This window comes from Curcuma longa, chromosome 3 (assembly GCF_044706935.1).
Source record: "Curcuma longa cultivar G26 ecotype Majalengka, Jawa Barat chromosome 3, ITB_CL_G26_1.1, whole genome shotgun sequence".
NCBI lineage: Eukaryota > Viridiplantae > Streptophyta > Magnoliopsida > Zingiberales > Zingiberaceae > Curcuma > Curcuma longa.
In genome coordinates, this window is record NC_133863.1 from 12,250,321 (window position 1) to 12,270,761 (window position 20,441).

At 42.1% G+C, this 20,441-nt stretch overlaps 1 protein-coding gene and 2 pseudogenes across 1 annotated transcript; 1 reads left to right on the forward strand and 2 right to left on the reverse strand.

Annotated features, from left to right (window-relative positions):
* Positions 1–195: 195 nt before the first annotated feature.
* LOC141823708 (inactive protein RESTRICTED TEV MOVEMENT 1-like) lies at positions 196–1,689 on the reverse strand. The gene is made up of 4 exons (XM_074710965.1): positions 1,669–1,689; positions 1,147–1,214; positions 625–823; positions 196–474 (listed from the first exon to the last, which is right to left on the reverse strand). The coding sequence occupies exons 1-4, from the start codon at positions 1,687–1,689 to the stop codon at positions 196–198; spliced, it is 567 nt and encodes a 188-aa protein (XP_074567066.1).
* A 5,932-nt stretch (positions 1,690–7,621) lies between these two features.
* On the reverse strand, positions 7,622–8,473 carry LOC141823709 (uncharacterized; annotated as a pseudogene).
* A 3,626-nt stretch (positions 8,474–12,099) lies between these two features.
* On the forward strand, positions 12,100–14,218 carry LOC141825335 (receptor protein kinase-like protein ZAR1; annotated as a pseudogene).
* The last annotated feature ends 6,223 nt before the right edge of the window (positions 14,219–20,441 follow it).

Below are 20,441 nucleotides of genomic sequence, written 5' to 3' on the forward strand. Positions count from 1 at the left end.
TAAATTAATTTTTCCAAAATTAATGAAGTGCATTAAACATAAAAATATCCATTAAATTCGACTTCATAAACACCTAAAGCAAAATAAAATACATGATTAATTATACATACAACTCTTCTTCAGCACAAGGTTGTCCTCTCCCTTCATGGTCCATTAATGCCCGTGGCCAAGCACAACTGCACAAGGACGTCGGAGCTAAGGCTTAACTTGCTTGATTTGGGGCCTCGGGCTCAAGATATTGATGTAGACGCCAATGGCGACAAGGTAGTTGCCGTTGGAGCGACCATGAAAGCCACAAACACTACCGCTGCCAAAGTAGAAGTTGAAGCAGAAAGGCAACGCTTCTTTGCGGCCAAACGGGCCATACGTCTTCTTGTTAGTAGTGAACTTAAGTGACTTTATCGCCTTCTTTCGTTCGAACTGTGTGTAGCCCCCATTAATGGATGTAAGGTACTCATCTTGCTCAAGAGTAATCTGAACAAGCAATTCAGGTCATTAATAAAGAAATAAAAGGGTGATAAGAAGAAGAGGAATAACCATAAAGATAAATATATCAGATTTCTTTTTCTTATATATAACAAAAAGATAATATGATCTCAAAGAGTTATAGGACAACGGACATACAGAATCAAAGTTGTCCCCGACCCAGACAGAACCACCATGCCTTCCTCCGAGGGTTAGTTTTCCATCTTGCTCGTAGACCATTTGGATAAAGTTGATGCCATCATCGTCGTAACAGATGGCAATCTGCTTCAAATCACCTAACGTTATTTCTTCAAAGGTTTTACCAATCGAGTGCCCCCTTGGTCCGATCTTAACAAACCTCTGGCCGTCAAAGATCTGGATCTGCTTTTAATCGAAGTAGAAGAAAGCAAATAAAGAGAATAAGGAAGGATCGAAGAAGAAAATTAATATGAATATGAATGCTTGCTTACGTCCATCTTTTAGACAGTTTTCTCTCAATTCGGTTCCTGAGGCAAGAAATTTGTTTGTTTTGGTTTGGGATTTCTTGCCTTATATAATGTGCATTTTAGATTTTGATCCCGAAAAGAAGATGAGAAGACGGCGTGGACATCGAGATCGGTTTAAACTATAGCAAACAATGAGTGCATGCAGCGGAGGATGAGAAGGTTGCGTGCATGTCACAAGTCATCATTAATTAAGGTAAATTGCTTTTCCCCCTCCTCTGACACCGCACCCCCCTCCTCCTCTCTCTCCCATTCAAATGACCATTTTACCCTTTTTCTGTTTTTTAATTTTATTTTATTTATATATATATATATTTTTTAATTTTAATTTAGTTTTATTTTTTAGTTAATTTAGTTTCTTATTTTTCATTAATACTTATATATATATTTTTAATTTTATTTAATTTTTATTTAGTTTTATTTTTAAATTAATTTTGTTTATTATTTTTTTAAATTTTATTTAGTTTTATTTCTTTAATCAATTTTGTTTATTATTTTTTTATTAAATTTTTTTATTTTATATAATTTTTAACATAGGTCAGAATCTCTCTTTTTTTTTAAATTACCTTTCTAATTCGATACTTAAATTATCCCCTCCAACTCTTGACACATGTCAAAACTTTCTTTCTCTTTAAATCATTCTTCCCTCTAACCCTTGACACATAACACATGTCAAAATCTTTCATTCTCTTTAAATTACACATTCTCCAACCATTGACATCGGTCAAAACACCCCTAAAAAAAATAAAACTAATAAAAAAATTGATTAAAAAATTGATTAACAAAAAAATAAAATCAATAAAAAAACAAAATTTAAAAAAATAATAAATTGGAAAAAATACAAGTAATATGAATAAAATAATAAATAAAAATAATTAAAAATAAAATTTATATAAAATTAAAAATATATAATAAACAAAATTGATTAAAAAATAAAATTAAATAAAATTTATATAAAATTCTAAAAATAAAGTATTGATAAAAAATAATAAATAAAATTAATTTAAAAATAAAATTAAATAAAAATTGAAAAAAATATAGTATTGATGAAAAAAATTATAAATTAAATTAATTAAAAAATAAAACAAAATAAAATTAAAAATATATTAGAGCTATTTTTAAATAAAATTAATTAAAAAATAAACCTAAATAAAAAATAAAAAAAATAAAAAGAAAAGGATAGGAATGTAATTTGAGAGGGGGAGAGAGGAGGTGGGAGGGGCGAGGGTGCGGTCAGGGGGTGGGAAAAGCAGGTCTCATTAAGGTAAATCTTCATCGGAGGTACAAAAGATATATAAATGACTTTTCAACGCAATTTCAAAATGATCTAAAATTATTTTATTATACGATATTTTTTAAATGCATTTTCAATTAAGGGAACTAATGGAGTAGATTAATAATAAATGTAGGTGAATTACTGACGGGGATTAGCTGTAATTTGTATAATTCAATGCAACGCATGCAGAAGTATAAAATTTGGATTTTGAGGAATATAAATAGACATGGTATTTATTAATGAAGAGAGTCTTCATGCGATTGATCATTAAAGTCTTCCTCTTTAGGAATAAATCAAACATATCCATGCATTTAATTTAGACATTCAAGTCAATTCATTATTCAATCGAAAATTATACTATAATCCTTTGCATGAACATATAGCACATGCAGGAGTGGCAGTGCCGGTCGAGTTTCTCCGGCCAGAGGCCATCCGACCGCTGGAGCGAAACAGCTTGGTGATCGATAACCGAAGGGAATAATCACCGGAGTGGTCGCCGGCACTCTACCCCCATAAGTGAACGGTAATTGCGGCAATGCACTCGTAGAACCCAAACAACATTCAATACGGCAAACAGTTGATTAATACTTAGGGAACTAAAACAGGGATAGCAAACCATGTATATTACAGGCACGAACTAACTGTATAATTAATTAGTCTTCATGAATGCAACGAAATCACTCGAAGAGTTTCTCTGTTGTACGATCTGAGGCTATTGATCTCGTGGATGCTAATTGAATTTGCACATCAACATAAACGGAAAGTTGGATCAATATCTTCAGGAGTAAAACATCAACTACGGACAGTTATTTAATTATTTAATCATCCAAGACACTTAAACTGACGGGGGTCGCAGTGCCGGGTTGGTTTTTCCGGGGATAGAGCACAAAGCCGGCAGCTCGCCACTCTGATCTGACGACGATTTCTGAAAGAAGTGTTTCACGTTCGGAACAGCCATGTATACGCCAATGGAAGTGAGATGCGTGGAGCTTGAGCTGCCGTGGAAGCTGCATAACGAGTCGCTGCCGTTGAAGTCGAATCTAAACGGCGTACCCATTTCGTTGCCGAAGGGTCCATAGGAAGCAGTTTTAGAGCCAAACGACCAAGACGCAGTACTAGAGATCCGAAGAGACTTGATCACTACAGAGGGATTCAGGGGTGTCCATCCGAAGTGTCCGCTGATAGAAGTAATGTAATGCCCGGAACCAAACCTTATCTGCTCACACAATGTTTGAATTCAAAATGTAAAGGTTAGAAAATTTAAGTCGATGTAAAAGACGATCATTAATTGGAAGAAAGAGAATTGAAATGTCAATGGAGAGATTAATATTCTTTGGAAAGAAAGCACCACTTCAGAATTCTCATGACATAATTAAATGTGTGTAGGAAATAAAGAACATGAACATGAACAAAAAGAACAAGAAGGGTAAGGGGGATTAATTTTGTGAGTTCATGAGTTGGTATGAGCTTCTTGGTTTGAAGCCTGTCTACTTACAGACTCAAAACAATTGCCATCGCCGCCGTGCCGATCAGCGAGTACCTCTTTTCCATTTAGCTCGTATACCATTTGAATAGAGTTGATGGCATCTGCAGAATAACAGATGAGGATCTGCTTCACCTTTCCGTAGCCTGCTTCATCCCACGTAGTAAACGAGGGCTCAAGATCCAAGTTTCCCCGTGGTCCAATCTTAAGAACCAGCTCTTTGTTTATGAAATTGGTCTGCGACCATTTAAAATATAAGAAAGCTGACAAAGCAATTGAGAAATAACAAGGAAGGAGAGAAGGATCAGTATTGTATGCATGCATGATTAATGCTTACGCCCATCTTAGGAATAGTGTTTTCTTCTGATCCTGATGCAGAAAGCTGTTTCTCTAGGTTCGGGATTTCTTGCCTTATATAAAGTGAGGAAGGGATTTGAAGACGACGATGTGCATATCGAGATCTTTGACTGCAGCGGATGATGAGAAGACAAGCATGGTTTGAATGCATGCATTTAAAAGTTATTATAAATATAAGACAAATAATAGATCGATTAATAAATATTAATGCCGAATATGAAGAGATTAAAATACGTTTTTATGATTGGGTTTAACAATATTGCATTTAATATTCAAGAGTTGAAATGTTTAAATCAGTAATTAATACTGAATAAAGCAAATATAAATGATTAATATTTGAATACTTGTGCTGATTATTGAATAGTTTAAAAAAAGAAGAAGAAATTGTTTGATTTAAAAGTAAAGTATATTTGATTCCCTACTTTTCAACATTATGATTAAATAAGTGAAAGTTTCATATATAATTGGCAATATAATAGGGATATAATACAACATAAAAAAAAGAAGGAATATATATCCATGTTCTTCATTTAACAATAATATCAATATGTTTGATATAATATATATAGTCAGGAATTGTATGGTTTGGTATGATGATGATGATCAAAATTAAATGTAGTTATAATTAAAAATTGTGCCGTCACCACCATGCACGCCTTTATCTAATTAATGTGCATTTAAGATTTTGATCACGAAAGGGAGATGAGAAGACGATGTGGATACCCAGACGAGTTTAAACTATAGCAAACAGTGAATGCATGCAGCTGAAGATGAGAAGGCTGCGTGGGTATCAGAGGCCATCGTCAAGTAATTCCTATCATATGCCTTCGCCATGTCCAGCTTCACTATTAAATTGCCTCCTCTAGCCTGATAGTTCAGCTTGTGAAACAACTCCTGGGCTAATAAAATGTTATCCGAGATTAGCCTTCCTGCCAAAACCACTCTGCATAGGAGAGATTATTTTATCCAAAATCTTATTCAACCGATTCGCCATCAATTTTGAGATTATCTTATTGGAGACATTACATAAGCTGATAGGCCGAAAATCTTGCCACCTTTGAGCATTATCAATCTTAGGGATAAGTACAATTGTGGTCGCCGCCATACCACGTGGAAGAGACTCCCCTGAAAAAAATCCAATACTGCCTCAAAGACATCCACTTTGATAAACTCCCAACATGCCACATAGAATGCCACTGAAAAACCATCTGGCCCCGCAGCACTATCCTCACACATCTCCCAAACCACCTGTTTGACCTCCTCCATAGTGGGCATGGCTGATAAGGCTACATTCTCTTCATCGCAAATCAATCTTGGAATGTGTTCCATGCTTGCTGTATTTAATTCCACCTCTTCCGACAATAGCTTCTCAAAATAACCCGCACCTGATGCCTTGATTAAATCTGGGTCCTCTATACACACTCCATCCTCCCAAATTCAAAAAATTCGCCCAGTCAATCTTCTTTTCTGCACTAACTGATGAAAAAACTTCGTATTCTATCACCCTCGCCCATCCACCTGATTGCTGCTTTTTGTTTCCAGAATTCCTCCTCCATGTGTAATACTTTTTGTAGGGAGCCTGAGACTTGGCCATTTGCATTTTATTTTCCACTGATGGATCCGCATCAAACTTCCGTTCAGCACTAGCAAAATCATCCTCCGCCACCTGAACCTTCTTATGAATATTCCCAAAGACCTCTGCATTCCACCACTTTAGATGATTCTTCAATCTATTTAATTTAATCTGTAATTTTTGCATTCCAAGAGCCATGACAGGGGAGCATCCAATTCAAGTGCAGCACTTTGAAGAAATCCGTCATGTTTTATCCACATCTTTTGAAACCGAAAAGAAGACTTATAAAGCACAAAAGATGGAAAGGATACCAATAGGGGACAATGATCAGATGTAGCCCTGCTCAAATGTTCCACCTTCACACCAAATTCCTTCGCACTCCAAGCTGAAGACAGCAAAACCCTATCCAATCTTTTCCACACTCTATTATTGGTCCATGTATACGCATCACCCACAAAGCCTGCATCCAATTAATCCAGCCATCATTATAAAGTTGTTGAATTCTCTGACCGCTCCTGGCTTCGCTACAACTCCTGCAGAGTGTTCACTGGGTCCTGTGATAGCATTAAAATCTCCTCCTACCATCCATAAATCATCCATAGCCGGCCTCCCTCCAATATTTTTTCCCACAACTCCCTCCTCCCACTACTCTCACACTTCGCATACACCACCGTAACATATAAACTGTCAGGAAGCAGCTGGGAATTCAACTTCACCTGCAAAAACTGATCATGATCAATAAGCACTGAGCATTCAATATTCTGATCACAGAAAAACCATATCTTTCCAGAGCAATTTGATACCACAAATCCAAACCCAATCTTCTAGTCATGAAATCCTCATCAAGATTCAATAAATGGTTCCAAAATTCCCATGAAATTTATTCTATGCTTCTTTTTCAAATAAATCAATCGTCTGGCAGAAGCATTATTCCCTAATCCCCTAACATTCCATATGAGCCCAAACATTTAAGATTTAGAGGAGGAGGAAGCCCGCAAACTAGCTGATTTACTTCTAGTCATCACACCAGAAGGAACCATAATATTCCAATTCTTTTCCTATAAGGTTTACTAGCCTTATTTGAAACCATAGTAGTAGGAGCAATCAACCAAAATATTGACAAGATTAGTATCATTTACTTGGTACCATGGTGAGAGAATTGGATCTTCTCAGTGGCATAACCTCCTCCCCTTCTGACTCCTCCTCTTCCACAAAAGCTTTTGAGCTAGAATTCCCTCTGAGTCCTCCTGGTTTTCATCAAACGAAGTGCTTCTCCACTGTCCCGAATCTACATGCTCTTGATTTAAGTGCACGACACCAAAAGGTCAGCAAGGTAAGTTCCCCCCTCTAGATGAAGCCTCTGGGACCATCGAATGTTGTGTTGGCCCACCTGCCAACTTCCTCTTGCTCATATTTTCTGTCCTTTGTTGCTGTTGAAACCTTTACTTGTTCCTGTACCCTCAAAAATGTTTAAATTCTTGCCCACTCTTTTTTCCCTTTCTCCTGGACCTCTATCACCAACTGACTTTTCCTGTCCACCCACAGAATCCTTCACCAGCACATCATCTGAATTCTCCTCTGATTGTCCTTCCACCTGTTCCTCTCCCACCACCACTTGATGCTTTGAGCCTCCCTTGCCTGAGTATGCTTCATTTATGGATTCAGCACTATCCTCTTCTCCTTCCTTCGTACATCCTCCTAGCCCCACCATCAATCTCCTCTACCTCCACCTGATCTTCTTCCTCCTGTGTCTAAAACCTGGAACCTGTTCCCCTGCCTCTTGTCCATGTGCTTTTTCTTGTACTTGCGCCTTTGAATTCCCCTTCTTCACAATCCACGCTTGTGTCTCTCCTCCATTCTTCTTTTGCAACACATCTCCTCCCGTGCACAGTGGCTAAGCTGTCTCCTTCTCCTTTCCAGCAGCATATCTTCCGATTCAGATTGTCCCGTAGGTCCTCCCCCTTTTATGTCGCATCCTCCTTTCCCGCTTTCCTTTGTGGCTTTGGTCTATTCCCATTGGCATAGCAATCCTCCTCCGAGTGGCCTAAGTGAAGGCACTTCATTGCAGTAATTGGCACCCTCTCATATACCACCTTTTGCAGTCTTTTCTCCTCCCCTATACCAATCCAGAATTCCTCAATCCTCGGTTTCAATAGATCAATTTCCACACATACCCGAGCCATGGTTAACCTTGAACAATCCGCCGTCGCCTCATCAATCTTTATAGGGTTTCCCACTATCTTAGCCGCCGAAAACAATCCCTTTTTGTTGAACATGTGAATTGGAAGATCCGGGAGTTGAATCCATACTGGTACCACTGACGATTCCACCGTGTAAGAGAAATTTGGAGTCCACTTAAAAATCCGAAGTGGAACTCCCCCAATATACCATATACCCCTTGTCCAAATTCTAGCCATATCTTCACTTGTTGATAGATGAATGAATATGTATCCCGATCGTAGAAACCTGATATTGTAGAATCCAGACAGTCCCAAATTTCGGAAAGCTTGGAGAACCACCTGTGGTTTAGGCTTCAGACCCGAAAATTTACCAACCAAGGCAAATCTGAATGGTTCCGCCATTCCCGCCACCTCCTCTTCCGTATAGAAGATCCCCGGTTTGTCATTGTAGATCGTAGCCGGCTTGTAATCCTCCCCTACATCTTCTAAGGTCTTCTTTGAGGCTCTTGGTGAAGCTGGACGGAGCGCCGCTGCATAAGAAGTTGCTGTTCAAATCCTCTCCCCTTCATTCGCAGGTGCGTGTGGAACCACCGGCGGAACATTGACCAACAGCGGTGGAAAACAAGCTGGATCCATCACCGGCAGAAAAGAGCCACCGGCGGACAGAGGGGCCTGCGGGCAGGGCTTCGCGTGCGTGGCACGCGCGCAGTACACCTGGCGTCCCACGGCTAGCTGGCGGTGCTTGCAAGCCCTCTATGGGCGCCGCTCCAACGAGCGTGCGACTGCCGAATCTCCGACGGGCAGCGCACCGCCCGCATTGCAGTGGATCCCTTGCGGCGTGCAGCACCATGCGCGGGCCACTCGCGGCGGGCAACACCGCGTAAAAATCGCCCAAATAGGCTAAATCGCCTGGAAATCGACCAGAGGTCAGCTCCGCGCCGGTTTTGGTTTTGGCGAAACCATGAGCCCTAGCAAGGGTGTGCTACCATGCTTTGCCAAAGAATGCCCAAATTAGGCTGGAATCGCCTGGAAATCGCCCAGTTTAGGTCACCGGCGGCAGGATTTGTTTTTGTTTTCGATTTAGGATTTTAGGGTTTAGGGTTTAGGGTTTAGGGTTTAAGGTTTAGGGTTTAAGGTTTAGGGTTTAGGGTTTAAGGTTTAGGTTTAGGATTTAGGGGTTTAGGGTTTAGGGTTTAGGGTTTTAGGGGTTTAGGGTTTAGGCTTTAAGGTTTAGGGTTTAGGGGTTAATGTTTAGAGTTTAGGATTTAGGATTTAGGGTTTTAGGGGTTTAGGGTTTACGCTTTAAGGTTTAGGGCTTAATTAGGGTTTACGGTTTACGATTTAGGATTTAGGGTTTAGGGTTGTAGGGGTTTAGGGTTTAGGGTTTAGGGTTTAGGGTTTAGGGTTTAGAATTTTAAATTTAGGGGTTTAGGGGTTTAGGGTTTACACTTTAAGGTTTAGGGTTTAAATTTAGGATTTAGGGTTTTAGGGGTTTAGGGGCTTTAAGGTTTAGGGTTTAATTAGGGTTTACGATTTGGGATTTAGAGTTTAGGGTTTAGGGTTTCGCTTTAGGATTTAAGATTTAGGGTTTAGGGTTTCGCTTTAGTGTTTAGGATTTAAGGTATAGGGTTTAGGGTTTCGCTTTAGTGTTTAGGATTTAAGGTATAGGGTTTAGGGTTTAAGATTTAGGAGTTTAGGGTTAAAGGGGTTTAGAGTTTAGGTTTAAAGGGTTAAAGGGGTTTAAAATTTACGGTTTATGATTTTAGAGATTTAGGTTTATACTTTAGGTTTTTATGAGTTAGAGTTTACAATTTAGTTTAGAGTTTAGGGGTTTTAAAGATAAGGGTTTAGGTTTACGTTGTTCGTTTGCAATATAAATTGATCTAATTAATTCAAACTAAAATATCATTAATTATAATTATTAACATTAAACTAAATACAATTAACACTAGTAAAAACTATGCACATTTCTAAAACAACTATACTTATAAATTAAATATACCTCAAGCCGGTATAACTATCTCTCTAATGATTTTCGTCCACGCAATTTGTAAACCTGCAAAAACAACATTAAAAATGTAATCAACATTAAATTCACATCATATATCATACAACCTATGCAATATCTATACAACACAAATTAATCATTTCAACGCGAGTTTAACACTACACCCGCGGCGGCCTACGACCAACGGCGGCCAATATCTATGCAATTCCAGCCCCGGCCAGCGGCGACCACGCCGGTCAGCGCCGCACAGCAGCGGACAGCGCCGACCATTACCGTATAGTGGCGGGCAGCGGCCAACACCCGCTCCAGCGGCGGCCAGCCCCTCCCAGCCGCGGCCAGCCCCTCCTAGTTGCGGCCAGCACCGGACAGCGGCAGGCAGCGACCGCTAGCCGCCAACCCCGGCCAGCCCTAGCCAGCCCCGACCAGCGGCGACCAGCGCTGGCCAGCGCCTGCTAGCGCTGGCGAACTCCGGCCTGCAGTGGCCAGTGCCTGCCAGTGCTGGCGAACGCCGGCCAGTGCTGCTGGCAGTCCCCGCGGCGGCGAAAAAAACTTGAGGAAGGAGAAGGGACTTACCAAACTCAAGGAGGAAGGATCAACGGTTGGCGGCGAGGAACGAGGCAGTGAGAAAGGGAGAGGAGGCGGCGGCGAGAAATGAGGCAGCGAGAAAGGGAGAGGAGGCGGCGACGAGGAACGAAAATGAGGCTCAGATCTAGGGTTAACTAAATAATTTGGCGACGAAAAAATTTGTCGCCAAATTCTTCGCAAAATCTGCGACGAACTCTCTATTCGTTGCAGATTTGGCGACGAACACCCTGTTCATCGCCAAATCTGCGACGAGCATCCCTGTTCGTCACCGATTTGGCGACGAACTTGGCGTTCGTCGCCAAATTTATATATATATCCCGTTTTGATGCCGATTTGGCAACGAATAAATTTTTCGTTGTCAATTTGCGACGAATATCAAATTCATCACAATTTTACGATGAATTTTGCAACGAATATTTTTTTTGCAACGACTTTTGTGACGAAAATTATATGTTGCTGAATTTGCAACAAATTGATTTTCGTCGCAAATATCGTTGTAAATTGACGACGAATATCAATTTTATCGCAGAATCTGTTACAAATTAGCTACTAATATATTTCGTTGTAAAAATTCATCGCTAAAATCCTTTTTTTTAGTGCACGAACGTATTAAAAATAAAAAATATATAAAAAAATTAAAATTTTTTATGTTTAGGATTAAGTGAGTTAACCCCACTAGTTCTTCCTAAAAAATAAAAAATATATATAATATTAAAATTTTTAAATTTAGTTGTGAATTAAGTGAGTTAAGTCCACGGACTCATTAAAATTTTTATTTTTATTTTAAATTTTAGAAGAGAAAAATAAAATTTTCAACCCGTGAGTCAATCCAAATCCACCATGAGCCGATCCATATGGATCGCGAGCCCATGCAGATCAATCTATCTAGATTTGTATTAATAAAATATCAACCTAATTCAAGACAACTCATTGATATTATTTAACGAGACGAATTAATTCAACCAGATTTATTTGAAATTGACGACGTCCCAAGTTGTGTTGACTTAATACAATTTTATCATTTTCTTTATCATTGTAAATAATTTTATTTCTGAGAAATATTAAAGGTAGGATTTTTTATCTGGTTTTTAATTTATTTTTTTCCCAAATTTAAATGAATGAAACAAGTGACGTGAGTGGTTCATACGCAAAGCATCATGATGTCTAATTTAATTCAGGATATATGTACATTAATTTTCTGTTTGAGTGTACCGCGGAGGCGCAAGTCTTCGGCATTGAAATGAATTTCTTAATTAATTGTTAAGGGTTTAGGATAGCACATTTGTGGTCACTGACAGAACAGGGCTTCCACGGCTCCATTTTAATTATATCATTCTAGGGTGGGTTATTCTGAAAGCAGCACCTTTCACCACAGCTGCGATTTGCTGCACAAGTGGACACAGTGGAGTAAAGCGACAAAAGCTTCCCTTGGCTCGGCCCACGACCCGATGCGCCCCACTCCTCATTTACCCCTCCATAACTACCATCTTATCCTCAAATACACCCACATCAAATCCACTACATTTCAACATGTGCATTCTCGTCATTTTATGGATGCCTTCTTTCATCTTCTTGTACATCGCTTCCTGCGCAGCGGATGAGATATCTCCTCCCTTGTACCCTCTGCGTTCTGTAGCATCTTGTTGCGGTAATGGCGGCCTCCTGACCAATGCCCAGGAAAGCCGTGGCGATGACCGAGTTACTGAAATAAAGTCCTCTTGTTACTCTCCATCTCCTCCTCAGCGGCGTTGACCACCGATGGCCTAGCTCTCCTCGCTCTTAAATCGGCCGTCTCGTTCTGCAGCATCTTGTTGCGGTAATGGCGGCCTCCTGACCAATGCCTAGGAAAGCCGTGGTGATGACCGAGTTACCGGCGCTCTCGCTGCCTGGATCGAATTCGATGACAACCCCTGCTCCTGGACCGGCGTCACCTGCCGTCTTGGCCGAGTTGTCGCCCTCGTCCTCCCTGACAGGGAACTTGCTGGCTACCTCCCTTCCGAGTTATCCCTCCTCTCTGAACTCCAGTCCCTGTCCCTCCCTGGTAACAGTCTTTCCGGCTCCCTTCCTGCCGCACTCTCCGTCCTCCGTGGCCTCACTGATCTCGACCTGTCGCGAAACAACCTCTCCGGCGCCATCCCCTCCGAGTTCGGCCTGTTGACCTCTCTTGGCCACCTCGACCTCTCCTCCAACCTCCTCACCGGTCCCCTGCCAGCGCCCATCGCCGCTCTCCCTCATCTTTCAGGGGTATTAAATCTCTCCTTCAACCATCTCTCTGGCCCGATTCCCCTTGCTTTTGGCAGCATACCTGTAGGCGTGAGCCTCGACCTCCGCCAGAACAACCTTTCCGGCGAGATCCCACAGGTCGCGCCTCTCCAGAGCCAAGGCCCCACCGCCTTCTCCGGGAACCCTGGCCTCTGCGGTTTTCCGCTTAAGAACGCCTGCCCTGCCCCTAAACGGGATTCTAAGATTCCCAAGCCAAACCCTAGCCTCAATATGCACCCAAGTGATGGCGCCTTACGCCCTATCGCCTCGGAGAAGCGGAAAAGTCCGGCTGGTACTGTAACAATCCTCGCCGTCGTCCTTCTTATCGCCCTCGCCGCGATATTCGTCCTGCAGTGGAAGCTCCGAAAGCGTCGCTACGCTGGGGTAGGCAAAGAGTCTAGTAGCCAAAAGAGTTCCTCTCCTGGATTCAGTGCCACTATCACTGGTGGGTCGGTGGCGGGTGAACGGCGTGAGGGGCACGTGTCGGAAGTGTACGCTGCTGTCGACGAGAGGTTCGGTTTGGAGCTGGAGGAGCTACTCCGGGCCGGGCTTCGGCGTACGTGGTTGGAAAGAGCCGCAGCGGGATCGTCTACAAGGTGGTTGTGGGGCGTGAGGGCTCCGCCGTCGCAGTACGCCGCCTCAGTGAAAATGACGATAGCGATGGTCCCAGCAGCGGAGATGAGTGGCGGCGACGTCGGGCCTTCGAGTCAGAGGCAATCGCCATTGGCCGGGCCAAGCATCCCAACGTGGTCCGTCTCGTTGCTTACTACTACGCTCCCGACGAGAGGCTTCTCATCTACGAGTACATCCCCAATGGCTCCCTCCACGCCGCTCTGCACGGTAACCTCACTACCCCCTGTGCACTGCATTTAGATAATAAGTCTGGCCGTCGATCGTGCTTTATATTTTGTGAACGCGCAGGTGGACACCTAAATCCGACGGCTCCGACGCTTCCATGGGCGACGAGGCTCCGCATACTGCAAGGGGCAGCTCGGGGTTTAGCTTATCTCCACGAATTTAACCCCCGCAAGCACGCCCACGGAAGCATCTCATCGACCAAAATCCTCTTTGATGACGATTGGCGGCCGCACATCTCTGGATTCGGCCTCGCTCGCCTCGTTGCTGCTGGCTCGCAGGAGAAGCTGGCCTATTCGTCCAAGAATGTGGCGTCGCCTAGGGCGGCGGCGGGGTACACACCACCTGAGATGCGGGGTGGGGGTGCGACAGGCGCGTCCACGCCGACCCAGAAGGGGGACGTGTACTCTTTCGGTGTGGTGGCGCTGGAGGTGGTGACGGGGCGAGAGGCGGATGCTGAGCTGGAAGGGTGGGTACGGCAGGCTTTCAGGGAGGAGAGGCCTCTATCGGAGGTGGTGGATCCTGCGCTGCTGCCCGAGGTGCACGCCAGGCCGGAGGTGCTCGCCGTGTTCCATATCGCTCTCAGGTGCACGGAGGCCGACTCGGAGCTGCGGCCCAGGATGCGCGCCGTAGCTGAAAACCTCGACCGGGTTAGCTCATAATCGCAGTGAACTGGGTTTGAGCCAAGCTGTTGACCGCGAACGAATTGGTTGGTTTAATAAACGTTTTTGCCCCTTTTGCCTCCATTTAGCTTCTTTAGCACTCGGGCGATGCTTACTGATGTGACATAGCTCACTAATCTTCGCTGCAACGAAGTAGATTGTATAACATATTTTTGACCACATTTGTCCCATATCACAGGTAGTTAATTTATCAATGGTTTTGTTTTATATTGCGGTCGTATGAGTCAGTCGAAACAACGGTTAGGAAGTGGATGATGATAAAATGTCTTGAACACTCATACGAGAGTTAGAATGACTTTCGAGATGAAATTCGATGTCATCATTCTGTCGTCATTCTGACATTTCAATTAGTATATCGGATAAAAGAAGATAAAAACTGCAAAGGTTGGAACCGCCAACCTAGCGCTCCACCTCGGTCCCATAAGTATGAGGGGGAGTAAATCACGGTGAATGCGGGACTGGCCAGGGCATAGTGGCTCGAGGGAATTGGAAACATGACACAAATCACGTGCGCCATGAGCCCTCGAACCGCATACCTTCAACTGCAAGCATCTAGGCCCTGACCAGCTGCTCCCGCCCGTGGGGGCGGATAAAAGAAGATAAAAATATGACATATTTTGATGTTATCTCATGTGCGCCATGAGCCCTCGAACCGCATACCTTCAACTGCAAGCATCTAGGCCCTGACCAGCTGCTCCCGCCCGTGGGGGCGGATAAAAGAAGATAAAAATAGTAGAGAAGGAGGAGTATGAGAGAAGGGTGAATGTTCGTGTGATATAGAAATTTTTGACGTTTAAAAATTTTTTTGAGTTTGTTAAAAAATTTAATTTTAAAAATTGTTTTCCAATAGAATTAGAAAAATTAATTTTTAATTAAATTAAAATTTTCAAATTAAAATTATTTTTATATATATATATAATTAGATTTGAAAATTATTTTCTAATCTAATAAAAGAATTATGATTTATAAAATTAAAATTTTTAATATGTATATATTCAAAATTAATTTATGATAATGATTACATAACTCGTGTCATAATGTATGTCATTACATATGCATGCTTAATATAATTAATGCATGTTATATATAATTATTATGATTTTGACATATAAAAAATATATAGATAATTTTTTTATATTGTATATAAATGATGAGACCAAATAAGAAATTTCTAAAGTTTATACGTCCGGACAGTTTCGGAAACCACGAGTCGTGTCATCGTTTTCAGTACTAGCCGATGATCGATGATGATTGATTCGAGAGAAGCCTTATTCCGGAAACCACGCAATAACAATTGTCGCGACCGTTCCGGGGCTTTCAAACTATCACCGAAAATCATATTCCTAGTGTAGTTTCAGTGGTCAACCGTTTATTGTCAATAAAGATAAATTGATTGGAACTATTCCGATGATGATGGAACAATTGTCCGGAAACTTCACAAGCTTTCGGTTGTTAACCGTGACGTTGACACGCGGCTTCTCTGGTGGCTAGAAACAATTTCCGATAATAGAGAACCTTCCGGTGGTCAAAGCCAGAAATCAGCACAAAACTTCGGCCGATATTTGACGATTATTCGGGCACGACAAAAATAGGGCACATCGTGCTCTCTGTTTTCTTCCGGTCAGCAACACAAACCAGAGAGGCGAGTTCTCTATTTCTTCCAATCGTCTCGCGTTCTTCCGATCGACAACACAAAATAGAGAGGCGTTTGGCACGAGTCTTCCCTATTCTCACACAGGCAAACTTGAGGCTTACTCGATCCCTAATGGCGATGATTTTTCCTTCTTCCTGTCGCTTCTCTGGAGGCCAGCGAGTAGACCAGCAACGACGCGACCATCAGCGAGCCGCGATCCTCTCCTGCGACAGCGAGCAGTGGGGGCGCACAACCTCTCTCCCTTTCTCCTTTTGGCGAGTAAGGTTTCTCGCGAGAGCGGCCGAACTGAGGCGCGCCACTCTTTCTTCACGTTGGCGAGGAGAGAAGATCAGTGGATGACGGTGTTGGAATGCATACTATAAGTCTTTGCTTTTTGTATAAACATATATTTTACAATAATATTGAAATGAGAATCACCTTGGTCAAAATATTTGTATTTCTTATGTAATGCAGTTGTCCACTTAATTTATATTGTAGATAACATGGTGTGTGGTGCCACACAAAAGATCATGTTATCGGTTCCTTATAAATTATAAATATTAGCTCACAACCAAGATGGATAGGGACAAACCATTGGAGTGCTTGTAGTGTAATTGGTATTAGTTTATCTTAACTATTAAATTACACTAGTACACTTTGTGTATATTGAGCAGAACCGTTTGAGGTCGTTCGATTTATCCTGACTATATAATCGAACTAGACCTCAGTTATTATGGATGTGCATGCTTTTAATCCCGATATAATAACAAGCACATATACTTAGTGTGTATTTCTTTAATTCATCAAAGGGTGAGATTTATTCGTTAAATCAAAAGACCCGATGAGTTGAAAAATAATGCTATATATATGGTGTGTTGTTGATTATAGAAGGAAGCTGTGTCCTAATATTTAGGCTGATGATGCCCCCTTGAGGAGCTCATAAGGATTATCATGTAAACCCTGCAGGTGGACTTAGTTTCGCATGATAATAAGGTTGAGTGGTACTACTCTTGGATTCAGAAGTTAATTAATTGAGTTGTCAGTAATTCAATTAATTGACGGACATACGATATCTTAAACACAGGGAGATTAATGCACTCATGGTAAGAAGGAGTCCATATTATAATATGAGATTGGTGCGGTAGTTCATTAAGAACTCTTTAGTGGAATGTATTATTATTGATGAACTTGATTTGGATGTCCAAGGAGAACACAAGAAGCCCAAGCCTATTAGAAGGCCAAAATCAATTCCTCCTCTAGGTCTCTGCTGTAGCCTCTGGATAAAGCCTTGAATCCACCTGAGAGAATTCTGTTAAGAATTTTATATGAAAAATTCTGTTTAAGAATTTCTGTTAAGAAATTCTATTAAGAATTTTCGTTATGAAATTCTGTTAAGAATTCTATTTCTTTCATAAACAAAATTTTGATATGATTTTTTCATAGAAATTTTGTTAAGAAATTTAAAAAAAATAATAAAACTTAATTAAGAAATTTTGTTAATAAATTAACAAAATTTAACGGCGCTCCACAACACCATTCTGTTGGGGTGTGTAGGGAGCCGTAAGGTGCTGCTCGATTTCTTCATCTTCACAGAATCGAGTGAACTCCGTGGATAGAAACTCACTGCCACGGTCTGTCCGAAGTGTTTTGATCTTGTACTCAGTCGTGTTCTCCGTCACGGACTTGAACTTCTTGAATGTTTAGAATGCATATTTCGTTGCTGCCAATACAAATACCCACATCCATCTTGTGCAATCATCAACAATCAAAAGGAAATATTTGTTACCAGCCAATGTACTTGGTGAAATTGGCCCGCAAATATCAGCATGGATAAGTTTCAACGGCTTCGTCGCTCTAAAGTTTGCTTGGTGCGGGAATGGCGACCTTGCATGTTTGGCGACCACACACACCTCGCAAAGCTTGTTTGGATGAGGCAATAGTGGCACATCAACCGCCAACTTCTTCTCCCCCAACAGCTTCAAGTCATGGAAATTGACATGTCCGAGCCTTGCATGCCATAACCAGGTCGGATATTCTAGGCTTGCTAGGAGACAGATTTGTCTTGAATGTCTTCAAGGTTATCTTGTACAAGCGATTTTGCGTTCGCTTTACCAGCATCAAGAGCTTCCCGCTCCTATCAATTATCTTCATGACATCTCCTTCCATGTGCACCTCGTTCCCAGTTTCTGTCAATTGACCAAGGCTTATGATATTACTACAAAGTTTTGGAATGTAGTATACCTCATGGAGAGCCTTCTGATCGTCGTTCTTGCATTCGAACACAACTGTTCCCTTGCCCATGATCTCAATGGTTGATCCATCGCCAAACCTCACCCTCTCGGTGATGGTTTGATCTAGTTCTTGAAACTTCTCGCGATGGCCAGTCATGTGGTTGCTAGCACCGTTGTCAAGATACCAGACATCTTTATCTTCTCCTTTCTTGACGTTGCAAAACATCTCCGGTAGAAACCTTTCTTCACTGAGCAGAATGGTATGCTGCTACTCATGCCTTGTGGGAGACTCCTCGTGGGATATGGTCATCATCAGTGTTGGTTCTTCATCGGTGACGCAAGTGAGGTGAGCCTCATCTCCACGACGCTTGCTGTAGCATTCGGATGCATAATGTCCCATTTTCTCACAATTGAAACATTTTATATGCCTCTTGTCACGAGTGCCACTGTTGTTGCTGCTACTGCCTCCTGCATTGTCTTGGCGCTGCGTACCTCGGCCACGTCCGCGCCCTCGTCCACGCCCACGCCAGTTGCCACGACATTATTGCAGATGTTAAAAAATACATCTTTATGATTGGGTTTAACATTGCATTTAATATTTAAGAGTTGAATGTTTAAATTAATAATTAATTAATACTGAATAAAACAAATATAAATGATTAACATTTAAATACTTGTGCTCATTATTGAATAGTTTTTAAAAAAAGAAGAAGAAATTGTTTGATTTAAAAGTAAAGTATTTTTGCTTCCTTACTTTTCAACATTAAGATTAAATAAGTGAAAGTTTCATATATAATTGGCAATATAATAGGGATATAATACAACATAAAAAAAAGGAAGGAATATATTCCATTTTCTCCAATTAACAATAATATCAATATGTTTGATATAATATAGTTAGGAATTGTATGGTTTGGTATGATGATAATGGTGATCAAAATTAAATGTAGTTTATATAATTAAAAATTGTGCGTTTTCACCACCATGCAGGCCTTTATATAATTAATGTGCATTTAAGATTTTGATCACGAAAGGGCGATGAGAAAACGATGTAGATTCCCAGATGAGTTTAAACTATAGCAAACAGTGAATTAATGTGCTTTTCCTCTCCTCCTCCGTTTACTTTTTAATCCGAAGGCTTTCCTTTCTCCTTCTTTAGGGCTCTCCTTTCTCCTTCTTTAGGAAATTATTTTTCTTACGGATTCCTTCCTTTCTCCATCCATCCTATCAAGTAAACTGGCATTAGATTGAATACCCGCAAGTCGCAAAGAGAGTCCCTCAAGTCGATTACTCCATCAGGTCACTCACCATCTAAGTATTCCATTCGACGGCTCACAGGATGCCCCAGGGCTTCCAACCCTTGCACTGGAATTCCATGAGTAAGATTCCAACCCTTGCACTGGAATTCCATGAGTAAGATCGTCTAAGACTGGATCTGAGTCAACATCCGAAGCCCGACACCCCCTTAGCTCGAGAGAGGTAGAACTTACCAACCCGAAAAGAAAATATGCGAAATAAAAGCAAGATACCAACAAACAGAAAACGAGTTGATCAAAAAGTAACATTGCATTGATAGAGAGAAGCAAGAACAAAATTCCCTCCTCTCGAACACATTAATGCTATGTTTACTTCATATAAGGGACGAAGAAAAGAAAGGAATCCCTAGGGAAAATAAATCTCTAAGAGGACAGAAAGAAAATCTATCGTTTCAATGCTCCCTCCCATGTTGTTTATTTTGAGGAAGGATGGATAAATAAAATTCATTCTTTTGTCTAAAATACTCATACCCTCCTCCTGCTCCTCCGTTGGGTAGCCGACAGCCTCTTCTCCGACGCCTCCCAGCCGCGCGCGAGACCACCGGCCGCACAGAGGGCGACAGAGGGAGCGGAGGCGCAGTTGTCACAGATCGGAGTGTGGGCGTGCCTCCCAGCCGCGAGACCACCGGCTTCGTCCTCTCTGACGCCTCCCAGCCGCGAGACCACCGGCTTCGTCCTCCAGGCTCCCGCACTGCCGCTTCCGGAGATATGGACGCCTCCCAATCGCGAGACCACCGACGGGCCCCACTCCGTCCACGCTTCCGGTGCGCCCTCGTTCCCCGACGGCTTCCTCGAGTACGCCGAGGAGAACGGCGTCTCCGTGCTCAGCATCTGCTACGGGATGCAGCTAATCGTGCAAAAGCTGGGAAAGTCGTTGACGTCGGGGAGGGTGGGGGCCGCGACAGCGCCGGAGTGGGAGGAAAGGGCGAGGGGTGGGCGGTCCCGACGGGCGCCGGGCCAGGGACTGCGTGGAAGAGACAGCGATCGCGCACCAATTGGGAGGAGAATACTGATTTTTTCGTTTCCGTCCT